The following is a 20,709-nucleotide window of genomic DNA, read 5'->3' on the forward strand; positions in this document are numbered from 1 at the left end:
ATTGATGGGCCAGTGCATAAAGCAAATGTGGTGTGTGTATTTATGGACAGTAGAATATTATTCAGCCATAAAAAGAAGAAAATTCTGCCATTTATGAACATGCATGGACCTTGAGGGCATAATGTAATGTGAAATTAGGAAGACAGAGAAACACAAGTACTATGTGATCTCACTTAAATGAGAAATCTTAAAAAATAAAAAACAAAATTTGTAGAGACAGGTGGTTACCAGAGGCAAGGGTAGGCAAAATGGGAGAAGGGGATCAAAAGAAATGAACTTCCAGTTACAAAATAAGTAAGTCTTGAGGATGTAATGTACAGCATGGAAACTATAGTTAACAATACTGTATTATATATTTGAAACTTGCTAAAAGAATCCATCTTAAAAGTCCTCATCATAAGAGAAAAGTTTTAACTATAGGTGGCTGGTGTATATTAACTAAACTGACCTGAGTAATCATTTAACAATATATACACATATGTCAAATCATAGTGTATACCTACAGTAATACAGTATTATATGTCAATTATACCTTGATCTAAAAAAGACATGATGAGGTGTCTATGTGGCTGAGTCAGTTGAGTATCTGACTCTTGATTTCACTTGAGGTCATGATCTCGAGGCCCTGGGCTCAAGCCCTGCATCAAGGCTCCCCACTCAGCGGGGAATCTGCTTATCTCCCTCCCCCTCTACCCCTACTCTTATGCACACGTGCACGTGCTCTCTCCAAAATAAATAAATCTTTTTAAAAAGACATAAAAATATGGAACAAATATTATTTTTCATTATCCAAATTTATTTGGGTCTTGGGTTTTGAATAGCAAGTTGCAAGAGTTTGTATAGCAAGGGATTCATAAAAAAATCTGTCCCACTCTATTCTAAGTTCAAATTGTGAAACGTTAAGGCCTCTGTTCACTTCTGCTTTCGTTTTTCCTTCATACCAGGGCAATCTTCTGTTTGGCTTTATATCTCTGTCCTTCTGTGGCACACTATCCCTGCAGGAGTTAAATGGCTAGCTGGCGTGCATCTTTCCCAGTGCTGGTCTGGCTCATAAACCTTTTGAGTTTGAATTTATGCAAAAAACTGAGGAGCAAAGAGAAAAGTTTAACAGATCTGTGGCCCACTTCTTTGACTATAGCTTCTTATTTATCTTTTATCCCCAGTTCTTGACATACAGTAGTTGGATAACAAATGTTGAAAGAGGGAGAGGAGGAGGAAAGATGGAAGGGAGGGGGGAGAAAGTAAAGGAAGGAAGAGGAATATATTCAAAGGAATTAAGAAAAGGAGAAAATTTAAAAATAATAATAATAAACCACCTGTGTTCAGTCCCAGGAAGTTACTGAACAGCCCCTTCCTGGACGTGACTGATCTGCTGAGATTCCGAACAATGTTCACTGTTTGTGGTGAGCATTTTGTGAATTCAGTACCAAACGTGTCCTCCCCACCCAGAACTTTGGGGCATCTTTAGCCAATTAACAAGAGAGTGAAGGCACTATGTGGGGGATAATTCCAGAGATCCGGTGGAGGTTAGCTCATGTGTTTTAGAAGGAAGATCACCAACAAAGTACAAGCTGAAGCTGATAAGGTCTCCATACTTCTACAAAAAGGTTGCTTTGCATAAATTTTTAGAAAACTAGAAAAAGACTCTTGGTGAGTCTTGGTGCCTTTGGCATTTCCGTCTAAGAATGTGTAACTTGTTGCCCTCTTTGTCTCACAATCTGGACCAGCTTGGGCTACCCTATGTCTCCAGAGATAGAAAATATCAGATCTAACCTTATTCAAAGTACACAGAAATGAAAGAGTTATGGCAGAGTGATGGAGGGCAAAATGATACATCTTAAAGGGGAAAAAAAGAGTCATCATATTACAGACTTTTCATTTTGCCTGGAATGTTCTCCTGGTCCTGGCTTCCAGCTTTACCTAGATAACTATTCCTACCTCTGCTCCTATGCAGACATCACTTCTTGAGCCCCCAGTAGCTCAGGTATCTCATTATGTGTCAGTGTCCTAAACTTCTACTTCATCATACCTATCACAACTGTCAGTAGATGGTTGTCATTATTTACTGTCTCTCCACCATAATGTAAGGTTCATATGGACAAGCATTATGTCTGACTTACTCACTGGTATATCCACATGGGTGAGCTCAATACCTGGCAGTTTAAGCTACTCTAGGGCTTGTAGGAAGAAGGAATAAGGGGCACCTGGATGGCTCAGTCGGTTAAGTGTCCAACTCTTGATTTTGGCTCAGGTCATGATCGTGGGGTTCTGGGATCAATCCCTGCTTTGGGCTCCACTCTTAGCAGGGAGTCTATTTGAGATTCTCTCTCGCTTTCCCTCTGCCTGCTCCCCTTCCCTCTGCCCTGCACCAAAATTAAGTAAATCTTTGGGGTGGGGGGGAATGAATGAATAAAGCTGCCAGGTGCTGTGGTAGGTGCTAGGGATACAAAGCTCTTAAAGACACTGTGTCTATCCTTGAGAAACTATGCTCCTGAAGTCAGTATCTCCAAAGATAATTTATCCCTTTCTCAGCTTCCAGAGGGCAGAGAGCAAGGGTGAATCATGATGGTATGGCTTTCTCCACCTCATCTTCCCAAATCCAACTTCTTTCCCACAAGAATCCCAACATGGACTCTTTGTATCTAAGGACATGGAGTAGAAATGAACCGTCCTATCTTTCCATCAATATCTGGTTCTTTGTTAAGTGGATATTTATTTTGGTTTTGCCAGAACACTTTAAATTTATGTCTAGAGAGATATTTTTTTGGTCCTTAAAACATTAGTCTATTAACATGGGTCATCTGAAAATAGAATCAAACATTACAGAACAAATAAAAACAAATCCCCACAGTTGTTGTTCCGTAAACCTTGATTTTTCCCTTGGACCTGAGCCACTCAAAAGATCATCCACACATTCCTAAATCCCATTTTACTTCAGAACTTCCAGAGTCTCTTAGCTTTGAAACATTTGACTTTAAAAAGTTAGGGATTTGTTTGTTTGTTTCTTCCTTACTTTTTCCAACTAAATCTAAGGTTTTAGATAAATTCCTGTGACCTTTCTACACAATTTTACATTTTTCAGTATTTTGATTAATAAATAAAACCTCCCAATTTGGGATGCCTGGGTGGCTTAGTTAGTTATGCCTCTGCCTTCAGCTCAGGTCATGATCCCAGGGTCCTGGGATGGAGTCCCACAATGGGGTCCCTGCTCAATGGGTAGACTGCTTCTCCCTCTGCCTCTGCCTGCCACTCCCCTGTTTGTGCTCTCCCTCTCTCCAACAAATAAATAAAAATCTTAAAAAGAAAATCCTCCCAATTTAACAACTACTGAACTAGTTGTGCTCCTTTCAAGCCTCTCTAGCCTACTTTTTCATCCTACTGATGAAGTTGTGGATCAAAATAGCTTTAGATACCAAAAAGCACCATGCAAGTTGATAGATTACAGAGCTTCAGTATCTTGTTTTCTAGGTCTTTCAACCATTTAAAAATATATATATTTAGCAGAGTCCTCCATGTCTTTGAGATAGTTTTCTCAGGAAGGGACTCCACTGGCCCCAAGCCATCTTTCTTACTAATAATAGCAACTGCAAGTAAACAATTTCATAATATGATACAGTTTATCTATAAAGATGGCGCTACTTTGGGTCTTATTCCATGTTAACTGATGGGTTCTATGTTTTTTCCTCTATTTTCATTTTGCTGACAAAGTACTTCAATGAATAAGCCTGAGATTTCACTCTTAAATGGTCTTGTAGCTCTGTTTTAATTATTCATTTATTCGACAAATATATGTCAAGCACCTGTTACATGCCAAAAACCTGGGTAATGGGAACAGAATGGAGAGCAGCATTCATCCAAGAGCCACACAAATGAGTGGACTATGGGGTCTGTGACAGAGGGGCCACCTTGGGAGTCCAGGGTGCTGCCCAGCCTGCGGGCTGGGTTGGACCTTGCTGGGGAGATTAGGGATGTTTTGCCTGGGCAAGTGGTGGTAGAGCCAAGGTCTGCAGGCTGCATAGGAATCTGCAGAGCAAGGGGGTAGGGGGTGGGGATGGCAAGGACATTTATTTCAGTCCTAGGATGAACCACAAGGCCCTGCTACTATGGCTTCAATCTCCCTCATAGTGACTTTTCAAGAGCCACACAGATCACTTGACCTTTGCAGTCACGTCATGTGTATCACGTCCTTTCACTATTCCTTTTGGGGATGAGAGTAGTTTTTTTGTTTTTGTGGTTTTTTTAACACAAAAGAATCGATTATCTTCAGAAACAGATGTACTTTAACTAGTTGATTCATATCTTCCAAGTTTTTCTTTCATTTAGATTTTTGGCACATTCTAGGTCTGAGAGGCAAGGAGCCTTTGACCATATTCTCCTAGAACCTTCGTCCAAAGAAACTGTTAATTCCCAGCTTCTAGAACGCAAGCCTCTAGGAGTATCAGATATCATCATGTTAGAATTCATTTAGCTTTGCTGTGAGAAAATAAGAGAAGAGGGAACTCCTATAACATCTAACTCAGAGAAGATGGGCCATTAAATCAATATGTTAAATTTAGAGCCAAACCCAACAAATATTTTTCCTGTAGGCGAGAAGCCTTGCATTAAATATTTATTAGTTGGATGAACAAAAACTAATATTCTAGTTTTTAGGTGCATCCACATCCATTTTAATATTCTGACAGCCAAATATGGTGGTTGTTAATTTTCTTACAAAGAGTCCTGTCTTCCTGGGGCCTGGAGGACCTGGACTTCCTTTGATCAGGGATTTTACTGAGCACATCCAACAGGAAAGACAAACCAAGAGCTGATTTCTTGAAAACAACCTTTTTGAAAAGCTCCAAAGAGGATTATTTAGCAGTTAATGTTTTTCTGCTATTATCAAACCTTCAGTGTAGCTCCCTGTAAAGAGTTTAATAAAAAGGGCAATCAAAAGGTTATGCTATAAATCTATTAGTCTTCCAGTCTCTCACTTTAAATGCCAATCTCTGGTTTCCTGAGTAGTGTGACTTTGTTTCCTAGTTGTTATATTGAACATAGCTAGAATTTTTTAAATCTTACCAGACTTAAAAAACAAAACAAAACAAAACAAAAACAGCTTAGCGGGAAAGTTCTTAGTAATGAGTTACTTTAGCTGCCTGTCACATTTTCGGTTGACTCTGTTTTTTTAGGTATCAGTCTATCCATGGTTGTCAAAAGTATTTATAAAACATGGCAAACTGCCTACTGGAACAGATGAGACAACTACCCCCCCCCCCCAGACTCCTTAGGAATTCAACTTAAACAATGGAGTGTGGTAGGCCCTTGAGCTAACAATATGAAACCAAAGGCTTCAGACCATTTTAAACTCCAAAAATCTAAAAAATGAGTAAGAACTTTCAGTGTTGATGTTCTGAAGGACGGGGTCTCTGTGTCTCCCTACCCTCCTCTGCTGGCTGTCCTTCAGTCAGGAAGGAAGCAGACTCCCAGGTGGACTGACCTCTTGGCCAGGCTTGTTTTGTCTGCATTTTCTGGCCCACTCAGAATGCTCACCGTGCATCTGCCACTTAGGACTGCTATGTTTTCTTTGCTCAGGCAGGCAAAACTGGCGATTGTTTCTCTTTGTCCATTTTAGGAAGAGATAGTCTTCAAAGCAGTCATTACGCATCTATTCAAATGAACCCTAGACTTGGGTTTTAGAAGTCAAGACTGATAAGATGAACTGAAATCTCAATCATATTTAAATGATATCATGGGTTGGAAGGGAAACACACAATCTTTTCAAGGCTTTCGAATCCCCTTAGGGAAAGGGTGGAGGTGTGTGCATACACGGTGCCTCCTGCAAGACTGTTCCTGCTTTAAAGGAAAGAGAAACAGCAGGAAATGAAGAGGCGACCAGGAAGGCCAGTGGGATGTCTGAGAGCCAAAGCCATATTTTCTTGGAGAGAATTTCCATAAATTTCTATAATTTGCAATGACAGGGGAAGGCAGTAAGTAACATTTGATGATAATCCTTTATGATCACTTTTTAAGACTATTAGATCACAAGGTAGCCTCATTTTAGAAAAAATTTGTGAATTCACATTTACTGGACATGTACACCATAAACATTAAATAGTAACTAGTGTCATACAGATGGAACTGAAGCTCTTTGACGAAAATTCTAAAGAAAGCAAAGCTTTCTTTTAAGATCTCAGCAAGATTCAGAAGCGCATTGTTCCAAACCATTATTATCATAAACAAGACTGTTCCGTATGGATCTGTTTTCTGTCTCTTGTTTCTTAATAGAGCAATGTTCTGATAAGGGAGTTACAGAAGTTGGCCATTGGGTACACGCTGGACCTCAGAAGTCATTATTGATCCACAAATCCCCTTTAGCATTCATGACAGAACATTGTGCATTAAAATTTCAGTGATCCTTAACTTTGAAATTATAAATTATTCCTGACTCTTTTCTTCTTCTCGCTGTCTCCAGTAGTGCATGCTCTTTGAATAATCATTATTTACAGTGTGAAGCTATATGGTAATAGTCACTCTATACTTTATAACAGAGGATAATAACAGAAACAAGAGCTTGGTCCTTACTACAAAATGCTCCAATGGGTGTGCGTATCTGTGTGTGAGTGTGTGTGTATATGGAGGCCTACTTTGATTTAACAAATGTGAATCGAGGTCCATTCTAAGGCATTGTATTGTTTTCTAGAAGACACAGAGATAAACAAGATTTAAATCCTATCTTCAGCGAAATAAAAATAACCTTTTTAAATGCAACATTGGCATAGGAAACACTAATCAGTCACATTTACAAAGCAGACCAATTATAATTCCTGCTTTCATAGGAATTTCTTTAACACAGGGGTGAGGACAGGCACCTTGTCTTCTGTTTTGCTCACTTCCATTCCCCTAGCACCTACCTAGCTCAATACCTGACCTAGCTTACACTCTCCTGATTCTATAGCAAGTACATGAGCCCATGCTTGTGAGAAAAAAAGTTCAGCTGTGGATCATTATATATAAATTTTTAGTGGACTCAAAAGCTTCTGACTACAATAGAGATAACTGTGGAACCACCATGTAAAGTCAAGTCCTTGAGATGTAGGACCTGAAGAAGAATTATGAAAGGGATTTTTCTTTAAGTATGTGAAATGTATAATGAGGAAGAGGTTTATCTTTTTTTTAAGAAAGAGAACTGCTAAGTAGGAGTAATTTTTGCTTCCCACCACTACCACTCTCAGAAAAACAGGTGAAATTCAATTTGAATATTTTCCAAATGATGTGACTGGAACATTAATTTAACATATGGCATCATGAAAATATGCAAGGAGATAATAACAAGGATGTATCCATTGGCTTGCAACTTTCACTTGCCTCTCCTCACTCTGCCTTAGTCAAATTCTTGCTTTTGGGGACTGTAAGGCCAGGAGAGCTCAAGAATCATTTAAATGTACTAATAATAGCTTTTTAAAATTTCATACCATCAAATAGGGATATGAAAAGAAAAACTGAATGCAGAAGAAATTCTGCTTAAACTCTTTGTTTCTTAGGATATTTAAAACTCTTTACATTTGAATCATCTCAATGCAGTATTCACTAAGAGCTATAAAGGGTGAGATTTGGTTAGAAGTTATGGCTCACCACTGGCTGTGTTCCTTGGGCAAGTCACCTAATCTCTCCTGTCAAGTTCTTCACTCATAAAAGGAGAGTTCTTGACGAGTCATCTCTGAAGTGCCATTCGGGTTCTAAAATTTTATAACTCATTTATGGTTTTCTTTTAATGGCATATAGAACTGTAGAATTATGATCTTCTTTGGTGGATTTTTCTAGAGCTATTTTGTCATGTGTACCACAACTACAGAGTAAAACACAATCTAAAGTCATGTTCTCCCAAGAGATAAAGTTATCATTTTAAGAACTGGAAAATTTGGCATTTTATCCTGTTTTTTATCTCCATCGTTGCACTGCCAGAAGAAAAGCAGTTTGTTTTATTTTTGTAATTGATGTTTTGAGCATATCCTGATGACTTTGTTTGGATTTATGGAGCCTTTGGGTACAGCTGGAAAGAACCCCTAAATAAATCATGGTATCTCTGTGTTCTTCCTCACTTGCACTCCTTCTCCACACGAGCGTCAGGACACCAGCTGATGTTCTGGCCCTGCACTGGAATCCTCCTCCCATGACATTACTCAGAGACACGCTTTGCCTTTATAATGATCATTTCTAAAGCTAATGTCAACTGCACCCCTGTTCCTCATTAAAATGACTACATATCCACTAATTTATTCAGCAAATATTGAGTGTCTCCTGTATGTCAAGCATTATTTTCTGGGTAATTGGGATACATCAATGTACAAAATAGAATTGAAAAGTACCTACATTTCGTGAGTATAAGTTCATAAAACTTACATTCTTGCAGGAGACAGACAAAAAATTAAGGAACACAATATATTTTGGCAGATTGGATGTGTGATGTAAGAGACAAAGAACAGTCAGGGATGACCCCAAGGTTTTTAGCCTAAGCAACTGGAAAGAGAGTTCTATCAACTGAGATAAGAGAGTTACAAGAGAAACAAGACTTTTTGGAGTTCGGAGGAGGTAGGAATAAGGGGATAGAACTGGAGTGGCTTTGCATTTAATGTGTCTGGTGGATATCCACAGGGAGATGTCAAGTAGACAGTTGGGTCCATGACTCTGGATGAAGAGATAAATTTGTGTTTGGTATGGATCCTCTTTAAAGCAATGTGACTAGATGCAATCACCAGATGATGAATGACTTTGGGAAGAGAAGAGGACCAAAGACTGAGCACTGAGCACTCCAGAGTCAGAGGTCAGGAAGAAGAGGAGGAAACAGCAAAGGAGTTAAAGAATGGGCAACCAAGGAAAGAGGAGGAAAACCTAAAGGCTGTGGCATCCTGAGAGTGAAATAAAGAATGGTCAAATTATACCTTTCTGCTGATATCCTGATAGAGTGAATAGGAGAGGACTGAGAATTGGCCATTTGATTTAGTAACATAGATGAACGATGTATGTGGATTTCTTTTCTGTAGAATTCATATTCTATGTGCTTACATTCATTTTTAATACCTGTTTTCATTTGGAATTGGCTCTTGTTCCTTTGAGTGGTATATGGTTGTACTGTCTAAAGCTGATGCCACTTTCCAGCTGCCAGGAAAATGTGGAACAAAGCAAGTGCTGGCCGTACCTGCCAGTAGGCATTGAACAATGTTAGCAATCAGGCTTGAATCAAAGTAGAATAAGTTTCATATTCTTAAAGTTAAGGATTAATAGAGCAGAATTTGTTCTGTTTAATTAATTCTGGAGAAGATGATACGAAGATTCTCCTGAGAGGGAAGAAGACGGATTGTTCAGGAAGAGTCAAATAAATGAAAGATATAAGAAACTCTAGGTTTGCAACTAACCTTACCAATACTCTTTACCAAAGGATTATATGATACGATCTTTTGGAGAAGTAAATTTTGTAGAGCCATTAAAAGGACTTTTGGAAATAAATATTTTTAATAAGGAAATGCACTTGGATTTCTCCAAAGGGACATGGGGCAGATATTTAACATAATGTAAAAATTATATAATTTTAATTAAGACACCAGAATCTCATGACTGAATTGAAAGCTGTATTTCCAAAGACATTATTTAATTAGGTAAACTAAACTCTTACATAATATGTTGGAAATCCACGTTGGAAGAAATATAGAGATAATCATTTACATTTCTGAAATAGAAAAAAAATAAAAAGAAATAAAATTATGCTGATTGATGCTTAGGGGGAAAAAACCATTTAAACCCAAGCAGTTTATTTTCAGAAGTGACTCCTTCAGCTTGAAACACTAACTCTTGAAATGGTAACAAATCAATTGGAAGCTAAAATAATAATGAAAGAGAAATCAAGTGTAGTCCGGGTTACACATGTGTGTCATCAGAGATGCTGACATTCGTGAAAGAATAGAAAAAAATTTTTTTCAACCAGTGAGCATAAGGTCCATCTGTCCTGTTTTTAATTATTGGAGCTTTTTAATCAACTTCTTTTTTCCTACCCTTTTTTTGCATCAGAAATAATCCCAAGGATTATTGCTGTGCTGGATATCACCTTTGAGTGAGATTATGATATGTTAAAATTATAAAGTCTATGTGCATGTATGTATTATACATCTGTCTACATACATTCATATGTAGTATATATGTGCACACATGTATGTACATAAGCATGACCATATACATACACTTACCCAAAAGAGGTGAAGTGTGTTGGGGACTCGAACACTAAAAGGCTGTGACATTTTGACCAGCTATTTCTCTAATAACCCACCTTTTTAAAAAAATTATTTAAATTCAGTTAATTAACATACAGTATATTAGTTTCAGAGGTGAAGTCAGTGATGCACCATTTGCATATAACACCTGGTGCTTACTACATCACATGCCCTCCATAATGTCCATCACCCAGCCACCCCATCCCTCCCCCAATACCCCCCAGCAGCCCTCAGATTGTTTCCTGAGATTAAGAGTCTCTTATGGTTTGTCTCCCTCTCTGATCTCACCTTGTTTTATTTTTCCCTCCCTTACGCTATGCTCCTCTGTTTTGTTTCTTAAATTCCACATCTGAGTGAGATCCTGTGATAATTGTCTTTCTCTGATGGATTTATTTCGCTCAGCATAATACCCTCTAGTTCCATCCACGACTTTGCAAATGGCAAGATTTCTTTTTTTCTTTTTTTTTAAGATTTTATTTATTTATTTGACAGACAGAGATCACAAGTAGGCAGAGAGGCAGGCAGAGAGAGAGATAGGGAAGCAGGCTCGCCACCGGGCAGAGAGCCCAACGCAGGGCTTGATCCCAGGACCCTGGAATCATGACCCCAGCTGAAGGCAGAGGCTTTAACCCACTGAGGCATCCAGGCGCCTCTTTTTTTTTTTTTTTTTTTTTTAATTTTTGATGGCTGAGTAATATCCCGTTTTATACACACACACACACACACACACATACACACCCTGCATATTCTTTATCCATTCATCTGTTGTTGGAAGTCTGGGCTCTTTCCATAGTTTGACTATTTTGGACATTGCTGTTTATAAAAACTGGGATGCAGGTGCCCCTTCCGATCACTACATTTGTATCTTTGGGTAAACACCCAGTAGTGCAACTGCTGGGTCATAGGGTAGCTCTATTTTCAACTTTTTGAGGAACCTCCATGCTGTTTTCCAGAGTGGCTGCACCAGCTTGCATTCCCACCAACAGTGTAGGAGGGTTCCCCTTCTCTGCATCCTCACCAACACCTGTTGTTTCCTGACTTGTTAATTTTAGCCATTCTGACTAGTGTGAGGTGGAAACTCACTGTGGTTTTGATTTGTTTTTCCCTGATGCCGAGTGATGTGGAACATTTTTTCATGTGCTGTTGACCATGTGTTATATTTTCTTTCTAACGACCCATCTTAATTAGGCTGTGCCAGTATTAGGAGGCAGTGCATAATACTTAAGTTTCTTAGAATCCTTAGTTTGTCTAATCACCACTGGAAGTTTGAATTTCATTTCAGGCAGCAAATAGTATCAGTGACTTTTCTTGAAGTATTAGCCTCACTTTATTCATTTCGATAAATTATCTTCAGACATACTAAAGTCTGAAAAACCAATTATTTTATTCAAATAAAAGTGGCGTACTATGATAAAGTAGCTAATTCAGCTTTCAATTCAAATAAGGACTTTTCTTTGAGACAACCATCGTACTGTGGAATGCAGGAGAAATGCTTTATGTATTCTTCTCCATCATATAGTGCATTAATACAACATGTAGTCATGGGTTGTGAGTTATTAAAATAATTTTTATTAGGTCAATAAGGACATTAAATGAAACTGGTATTTTTTTCAAAGTTGTAAGTATATGACAATGAAGAATACAATCACCACAGTATAGTCTGAAATCTCTACCTTGATTCATGCTAAGGTGCCTTACCCACCATTGCTTTTGCACCACGAGTTAAAAGAGGCAAAAACGAAAACAAAAACAAAACTTAACATTAAATACTTTTGACTGTGTGGACTCCCTGAAGGGTTTAGGCCACTAAACCATGAACCACACTTCGAGAAGCTTTGAGGTAGAGGCTTACTGTTCTTTTCTCTATCTGCAGCCCTCATTAAAAAAGCAAACCCTGGGCACTCAAAATAAGCGAGTTTCTTTGAATCCTTGGCCAGGTTGCCTTCACAGGCGTTAGTCTCTTAATATGGAAAATAATGACAAGATAAGCCCAGGTCCCCCTAAGTATACAGGCACTTACTGTGAAGGAAACAACCAAAAAATCCGTCTGAGAACGTAGACCAGAGCACCAGTGCCGTCCTTGTTAGCGTTGCCACAGCGGCTAGATCGGCTCACCCCAGAACTGATTTGGAAGAGCACTGCTCCACGCACAAGCATCGGAATTCACGTATTCGACAATACTGGTTTAGGGCCTCCTCCTGTTTGCCAGGTACTGTGGTAAGTGATGGGAAAGAAAAATAAAATAAGACAGCAGCTTCTGAAGCAGAACTCAGAAGCTAAGATGAGTGAGAGCCTCTGTGACTGCCCCTGAAACCTTCAGGACTAGGAAACATTTGGGGCAGTGAGGTTGTAATGATTCACTGAGAAGCAAAGAGGTCATAAAGTGTCGGGATATCAAACTTTGGACTAGTCTGAAATGTCAAAGACTCGAGGAATCTGCAAAGTTCTTTATTTAGCTTGTGCGGCTTGCCGGCAACATATGTTTTGAGAACATACATGCTTGATTTATAGAATCTTCCTTCAAGAAGCTTGCAGTCTAGTGTTAGTAACAGAATGGAGTTAGGCAAGTTGGGTTTCGATAAAATGAGAAAATCCTTAAAAAAAAAAAAAAAGTCGAGGGGTGCCTGGGTGGCTCAGTGGGTTAAAGCCTCTGCCTTTAGCTCAGGTCATGATCCCAGGACCCTGGGAGCCCCACATCTGGCTCTCTGCTCAGCAGGGAGCCTGCTTCCCCCATCTCTCTCTGTCTGCCTCTCTGCCTACCTGTGATCTCTGTCTGTCAAATGAATAAATAAAATCTTAAAAAAAAAAAAAGTCAAATCAGATGCTACACAGATGTCAAGCTGGTAGGTCGTAGGTGAGAGTGGTACTGGGCAGTTGAAATTTTCAACCTTGTGTTAAGGCACAAATCCAAAAAGAAGATGTATCTCTGCTTAAGGAAGTCAGCTAAAGCAACAAGACAGAATGGGTAACATAGTTTCCAAAGATAAACCACCGATGAACTCCAAGAGGCTTGGCTTGACTTGGCTTGGGATTGTTTGCTGTATAGCTGTTAATTCAGTATTCAGGAAGGAAAGATCCAAAACACAAGCAAAGCTTGGGAAATTGGTTGCCAATGTAGCCTTGCCCTTGCCTTTAATGAGGACGGAGTAACAAGGACAGATGCAGAGAGCTAGATTATTGGTTTCAAAGGAGCCAAACAGGAGAGAAATGTTCTTTTTGTCTCTCATTGGCTACCCTTATTTGTTACCATAAGAAAAGAACATTCCTTCTCACAGTAGCAGGATGATAAACTTCGAGTCCCGGATCACGGTAAAGGCAGTGGGGCTGAGCCGTGAGAAAGTACAACACAGACTAGAAGAGGATGGGCGTCTTTCCCCTTCTCCCCCAGAGCCTCAGGTGCTCTTATTCTTTTATCTTCTGTTATTTCGCTAGAGATAGATATTTCTGGGAGCAACTGATTTCTCATAGGAGAAAATCAGGATGAATTTGAGGTTCATGGTGAAAGATGAGAATACAGAAAATAGAGAAAAGAAGTCAAAAGCACAGGGACAAAAATGGGAGGCAAGAAAAAATGAAGTCCTTTCCAAAGTATCCCCTCACCCTACAGCAACCACCACCAGGGAGATCTTCCCTCTTACATGACAAGGACCATGTGGCAAAGTGCTTAGCCTTCCCAGGGAGCAAGCGCTTTTCTTTTACAAGGAGAGATCAGTAAATAACACAAACCAGTGCTGAGATTGCACGTAAGAGTTTAATCAGCAACCCAGGATGGTAAGGTAAATAACAGAAACATTTCAAAGGTGGGGCTCTTTTCCCTCTAGCACCTTCCCTTTTTGTTTAGGGGGAGGGAGAGTCCAGGAAATAATGCTCTGCCCTGGCCATGGTCTCTCCGATCCACATGCAGCCAAAGGGAACCCACTTATGGGATAATAGTCACTAAAGGACTTGCCTTTTCCATGAGGAAACCACGCTACCGGTGGTTTGTTTGTTGGCTTAATAAAACACTCAGACGCCATCACAACTCCTGGACAGATGCAGACTGTTTCTCACGGTTGAAGTGGCATCTCCAAGGCTGTCAGTGCAGTGTGTTGCACGAAGATGAACTAACACACAACCTCTCCTTTCTCAGAACCATGATTCCGGTGACAGAGTTCCGGCAGTTCTCTGAGCAGCAGCCTGCCTTCCGGGTGCTGAAACCATGGTGGGACGTGTTTACCGACTACCTTTCGGTGGCTATGCTGATGATCGGTGTGTTCGGATGTACTCTCCAGGTAGGTGCCTAGACTTGGGTCCCAGCGGAAGCCAGAGCAAGACGCTCAGCTATCGAAACCTCTAAAAAACGCTGGCAGTGTGATTTTGAACCGTGTAAGTACTAGTTGCTCTTCTCTACCTGTGTATGGTATTTGTAGTCACAGCAGGAAGCCCAAAACACGTATTTACTGAATGTTCCTAATAAGGTAAATAGGGTACTTGTAAGATTTCACTGAGCCCAGATAGCCATTGCCTGTGGTCAAGTAATACTTGATGCCACTGACATCAAAGGGAATCCCTTATCTTTCAGCGTTGGCTTTACAGGAAAATATAGTATGTACAGCCACAGTGTCACTTATATTGCCTGAATGGAAGCTTTTTCTTTACCTCTTATACTAATTCCTGATAGGATTTTCTGAAAGAACTAGCATTTTGAGAAGATAAAATTATTTCACCTAATGTTTAATTATTTTCAAAATATGTATTTACTTACTTATTTTAGAGAGAAGAGAGAGAATGTGCACATCTGTGCATGTGTGGTCAGGGGAAGGAGAAAGGGAGAGGGAGAGAATCCCAAATAGGCTCCACGCTCAGTGCAGAGCCTGATGTGGGGCTCGATCTCATGGCCCTGAGATCATGATCTGAGCCAAAATCAAGGTAGATGCTTAACTGACTGAGCCACCCAGGCACCACCCCCCAGATTTATTTCTGAATTAAAATGTAACCCAATCAAAATTTATTCTGTGTAGATGCTGTATATTCGTATATTGAATCCAGATGCTTTTGCTTATGTTATGTGCCAGGCACTATACTTTAAGGAGATGCACACACACACATATACATGCACACACACAGTTAATGTCTCAGGTAAAACTAAATAAACCAGCAGTTCAGTGTTATACTATGGTAGAGGGATAAAAAGCAGTAAGGGATTACAGAGATGGGGCACTGGGCTTGGAGAAAAGAGAAAAGGGGATGATTATATTTAAACTTGGAAAACCAGGGAGCATGGATGGCTCAGTCAGGTAAGCATCTGCCTTCAGCTCAGGTCTTGATCCCAGAGTCCTGGGGTCGAGCCCCACATTGGGCTCGCTGCTCAGCAGGAAGTCTGCTTCTCCCTCTCTTTCCTGCTCTTTCTTGCTCACTCTCAAGTAAATGGATAAAATCTTTAAAAAAAAAAACCTTGGAGAATCAGCAGTAGTCAGGGGGAGGGAACTAGGGGTGGAAAAAGGTGCCAAGAAGGACAAAGAAAGTTCTAAGTCGTGGATGTGGGGAAGAACGTGATTTCTTTGGGAAATTGTCAGTAGGACTGACACCTGTTGGGTGTCAGGAGTGTGAGAGTTGAAGCTATCTATGCCTTGGAATCACCCAGGAGAATGTGGCAGGTGACATGATGTCAGAAGTATCAAAGCAAGAGTGAAGGAAAAAGGGGTGCCCCTGCTGGAGACTGAGAAGGGGCAGCCACACAGATACATGGAAACCAGGAGAGAGGAGGGGCTCAAAAGTCAGGAAGATCATGATGGTAGGCATACAGCTAACTCATGGACCAAGGAGAGAAAAGTGGCACATAGGTCATTCGAAATCATAGTTTGAGTGGTTGGAAAAGTGAATGGAAATTAAAGACTGTGGGGTAGATGTGACTTTCAAGTAGATTAGCTGAGAGGAAGATAAACTTGGAAGAAAGGAAAAGAACTAGAAATGGTGCAGAATAGAAATAAAGACCTTTTAAGTGTTGACTTTTAAGAGGTGTCTGGGTGGCTCAGTTGGTTAAGAAACCAACTCTTGATTTTGGCTCAGGTCATGATCTCAGGGTCATGAACTAAAGCCCTCATCAGGCTCTGTGCTAGGTGTGGAGCCTGCTTAGCATTCTTTCTCTCCCTTTCCTTCTGCCCCGCCCCCTCCTCCGCCAACCTCTTTTTTAAAAAAGTTGATTTCAATAATAGTTACCACATAGTGTTTCCCAAGTGTCAGGAGAGTTTCTGAATACTTCATACATATTTTAACTCATTTCATCCTCATGGCAACTGTAAGATGTAGGCACTATTATTATCCTCATTTCCAGTGAGATAACAAAGGCTCAGAGAGCTTAGGGAAACCTCCAAGGTAAATGGCAAAAACCCAGGCAGTTTAGCCCCAAAGTCTCTGCTTTTAATCTCTAAGCCCATGCTGCTTTTTATTTGTAGCCTGAAAACATTTTGCCCTTCCTCTGCCCCGTAAAAAGGATGTCAGTGAAAAACTAGAACTTGAGAGAAAGAACATATGTTCACTAGTAAATAAATGGTTGTTGAAAAAACCACGGTGTCCCAGGCACTGTCCTAGGTGCTCAGAATTACCAAGGCAGGAGGAAAAAGTAAAAGACAAATATCCCTGCCTTATGGAGTTTAAATTCTGTGGGAAAGCCAATAAGAAAAACCAGTTAGTGGATTATATGTTAGAATATTAGAAAATTATATTATATTATTTTATATTATATCATATCATATTATATCATATCATATTATATTATTATAATATTATATATTAGAAGGTAATAAGGACAGTGGAAAAGAAACGAGAGTATATGAGGATGGTCTTAGCAGGTGACATTAGGAGTTGCATTTCTCAAGCAGGAAGCCTTCATTGGGAAGGTGACGTCAGATAAAGGAACTGGAGGAAGTGAAGGAGGAAGCCGGGCCAATGTCCAGGGAGGAGCCTCCCCAGAAGAGGGAAGAGCAAAAACAAGAGACGCGTGGACAAAGTGTTCACAGATCCCTTCCCCTTCTCCAGGAGAATTTGACATTTGACTTTCTCAACTTTCTAGCTCTGTTTCCTTGGAGACCTGATGAAAGTAGAATGTTAGCCGTGTTACTAGGCAACGGTGCTGATGGTAGAAATGACTGCTGTTTGGTCAATTGCGGCTGGGCTGGAAGAATGACAGATGCCTGGGAGGAAGCCACACCATGGGACTTCTGTGACTTTGCGGACACCTATGACTGGGCAGGCACATCCCTTGATGCACGGAAAGGGTATCTATTGAGTTATAACAGGTTATCAGTCCCTTTGGAGCATAAGGCTTTTAAAACAGGGTAAAGGCAGACCCCCACCTCCAGCGGATCTCTTTTCCTTATGCCTGAGATGATCTGGGGAGGAGGGGCTTGCAGTGAGGTCCTGGGCAGGGTGTGAACCATACACAGATATGAAGGTTCTTCCAAAGGTAGGAAGCCTGATGTTGCTTTGCCGGCAAGCTGTGACTTTCATCCTGGATCTTGCTAGGTGATTCCACAGCCAGATGAGTGTTAGGCTCATCTTAGAGTCTGAATGTTGAGATGAACCTAGAAAGACCCCTGCTGACATTCCAGGCCTGAAGTAGGGGTGTCTGTGGAATGCTGAAGGAAGAGCCGTGAAGCCAGGGTCTAGAGCAGAGGGAGGGAGGGGCAGGGTAGAAGAATAAGGCCTGAGAGGCCCCAGCTGTGGTTCACGTAGGACCTTGTTGTCCCCTATGAAGGGTTAGGCCTTGCTCGGAGTGAGATGGGATATGTTTGGAGGTTCAAGCAGAAGGTTGTCAGATTCTGCCTTGTGTTTCAACAAGACCACTCTAGCTATTAAGAACGCAGTATAAGGGGCAAGGGTGGAAGCCAGGGGATTATTTAGAAGGCCAGAGCAGTAATTCAGGCAGGACAAGAATCTGATGGCTTGTACAAGGATTGAAGCTGTGGTTCTGGATACATTTTGAAGGATAAGCACTAAGATTTGATGGAAGATGGAATGTGATATATGAGAGAGAAAAAAAATCACGACTGTAAGGGCTGAGCCTCTGAGAAAAGTTTGTTTTTGAGCATAATGGATATCCGTCACTAGATATCCTCTAAGACCAAGGAGTTCAGCGTGGGTGAAGAAGGATAGTCCTCTTCACAAAGAAGGAGGTGATGGATTCTGGTCCAGGTGGCAGGATAGCCCTTGATTTGGGGAGAGGGGCTGTCTTCCACCCGATCTATGAGGAATGGACGGCTACAGATACGTTTTGTGGGGGGACAGTGAGAGAGAGGCTTAGGAAAATGAAAGTCTATGCCTCATGGCTTCTGTGAGGTAGAAAGTGACACATCTGCAGGGACCTGGTGAGGTCAGGGTGGTGACGGCATGTGGCAACAAGGAAGGCATGGAGTAGGGTCCTCCAGGAGAAGGGCAAATATTTCAAGTGGCCGGTTTGGGAAATTGAGAGGGAGGTGACATGGCCAGGAGGACTCCCATCTGTTTTACTTTATTACTATGTCACTGCGCCTGGCCCGGCCACAAGACCTACTTACAGAGTGCAGGAATCGTTTCTCTCATCTGTGTCCCCATGGCAGGATGAAATGCAGGAAAGAGAAATCACACAGAGGGTCTATAAAACTAGTAGTTTGGGGCACCTGGGTGGCTCAGTTGGTTAAGTGTCTGCCTTCGGTTCAGGTCATGATCCCACGGTCCTGGGATCCAGCCCCACATCGGGCCCCCTGCTCAGTGGGAAGCCTGCTTCTTTCTCTCCCACTCCCCCTGCTTGTGCTCTCTCAAAGAAATAAAATCTTAAAAAAAAAAAACTATTAGTTTACTTGGAACAACATGAAAACAAGAGCATGAACCCATGAAAATGTCTATAGTGAACATCATTTAAGAAGCGTGCCCATAGGGGCACCTGGGTGGCTTAGTTGTTAAGCATCTGCCTTCGGCTCAGGTCATGATCCCGGCATCCTGGGATCGAGCCCCACATCGGGCTCCCTGCTCGGCAGGAAGCCTGCTTCTCCCTCTCTGTGTCAAATAAATCTTCAAAAAAAAAAAAAAAAAAAAAAAAAGTGTGCCCATAGTGGGCTCAGAAGGGACAAGCGAAGAAGTTCAAGCGAGTTCAAGCATGACTTGGTCATCTCTTCCTGTGCCGCAATCACAGTCATCTCCTTGGAGCACAGCCCTGTCATGTCTCACTATTGTGCAGTGGCTCTTGGTGCTCCCTAAGGAGCACCCCACCCAGCACCACCACCACGCCTCAGAGAGTGACCTACCCTTGGCCCTTCCTTCACAGGCCTGTTTCTTCCTCGCAGCCTTCAAAAGAAAACAGACCTCAGTTAACTAGATCCAGGGAGTATAGTCTGAGATGTCAAGGCTCTAAACAATGGGAAGTGCCTCAAAGGAAGATTGCATCAGAATATGAAGGCTTCCAGGCTGCAGATTCAGACAGAGTAGACCATTCGATCCAACAAACATCCCTACATACCCACAATATGCCAAGCATGGTGTGGGGTGCTAGGCATCGGAAGAGAACTGCAGAACAGCCCCTGCCCTCAGTGCTCAGAATCTAGAGACCAGAGAATATCTATGTACTTCGGCTCTTTAGAGGGAAACTGTAGAGGTGGATTAGTCCCATTTTTCGGATGAGAATTTTCATCTGAAAGGTTAGGTAATCTGTCCCAAAGCCAAAAGGAATGCAGCGGACATTCAGATCTCCTGCTGATTCACCCCTGTGCACTTGCACAAATCACAGGGCCAAATACTACTTGTAAAACAGGATCTTCAGTATAAAAACAAGTACAAAACGACTAAAAGGGAAAATCGAAAGAAAGAATGAATTTCCCCGATTCCGTCTTAGATTTTCTAAAAGATTATTCACTGTACACCCGCCGTAAAAAAAAAAAGAATAACTTTCAATCTATAGTAAACATTGAAGAAACAAAAAAAATAAAATATGGTACAAATTACCTAAGAAAGTAAAAACATCCCATATAGCCGCATTACAAAAGAAAGTAATGTTCCTTAGGGGAAGAATTTGAGCTCTTATTTTAGTTCTCCTATAATCCTCTGAAATTGGCTTAATGACTGGTAATTTCATAAACAAAAGCTTCTCTGTGAAACTAAAATTCCTTTCCCAATTCCAAGGCAATAGTTTAAATACTTAAATAGGGGTGCTTGGGTGGCTCAGTCCTTGTCTGCTTTCTGCTCAGGTCATGATCCCGGGTTTCTGGGATCGAGCCCCGCATCAGGCTCCCTGCTCAGTGGGAAGCCTGCTAAGTGAGAATCCCTCTGCTACTCCCCCTGCTTGTTTCCTTTCTTGCTGTCTCTCTCTCTGTCAAATAAATAAATAAAATCTTAAAAAATAAATAAATACTTAAATAATCATTAAAATCATATCATAAAATAGGTTTTTATGCCTTGGGTTTCCCTTTGTAAAATGAAAATGTGATCTTTCTTTCTGATCTTATTTACAAAACAAGTT

General features: G+C 40.9%; 1 protein-coding gene across 3 annotated transcripts in view; it reads left to right on the forward strand.

The window, feature by feature from the left end:
* The window catches only part of LRRC8C (leucine rich repeat containing 8 VRAC subunit C), a 77,903-nt gene that overhangs the window by 31,401 nt on the left and 25,793 nt on the right, over nucleotides 1–20,709 (forward strand). For 2 of the 3 annotated variants that reach the window (XM_004752632.3, XM_045064824.1), the window contains exon 2: nucleotides 14,371–14,512. In XM_004752632.3, coding sequence (XP_004752689.1) covers nucleotides 14,375–14,512 — 138 coding nt within the window. In that variant the 5' untranslated portion in view covers nucleotides 14,371–14,374. Of the gene's footprint in view, nucleotides 1–14,370; nucleotides 14,607–20,709 lie in introns of those variants that run through there. The other variant, XM_045064825.1, reaches the window with a different exon arrangement.

This window comes from Mustela putorius, unplaced genomic scaffold, assembly GCF_011764305.1.
Source record: "Mustela putorius furo isolate JIRA1106 unplaced genomic scaffold, ASM1176430v1.1 tig00003853_pilon_pilon_pilon, whole genome shotgun sequence".
Taxonomy (NCBI): domain Eukaryota; kingdom Metazoa; phylum Chordata; class Mammalia; order Carnivora; family Mustelidae; genus Mustela; species Mustela putorius.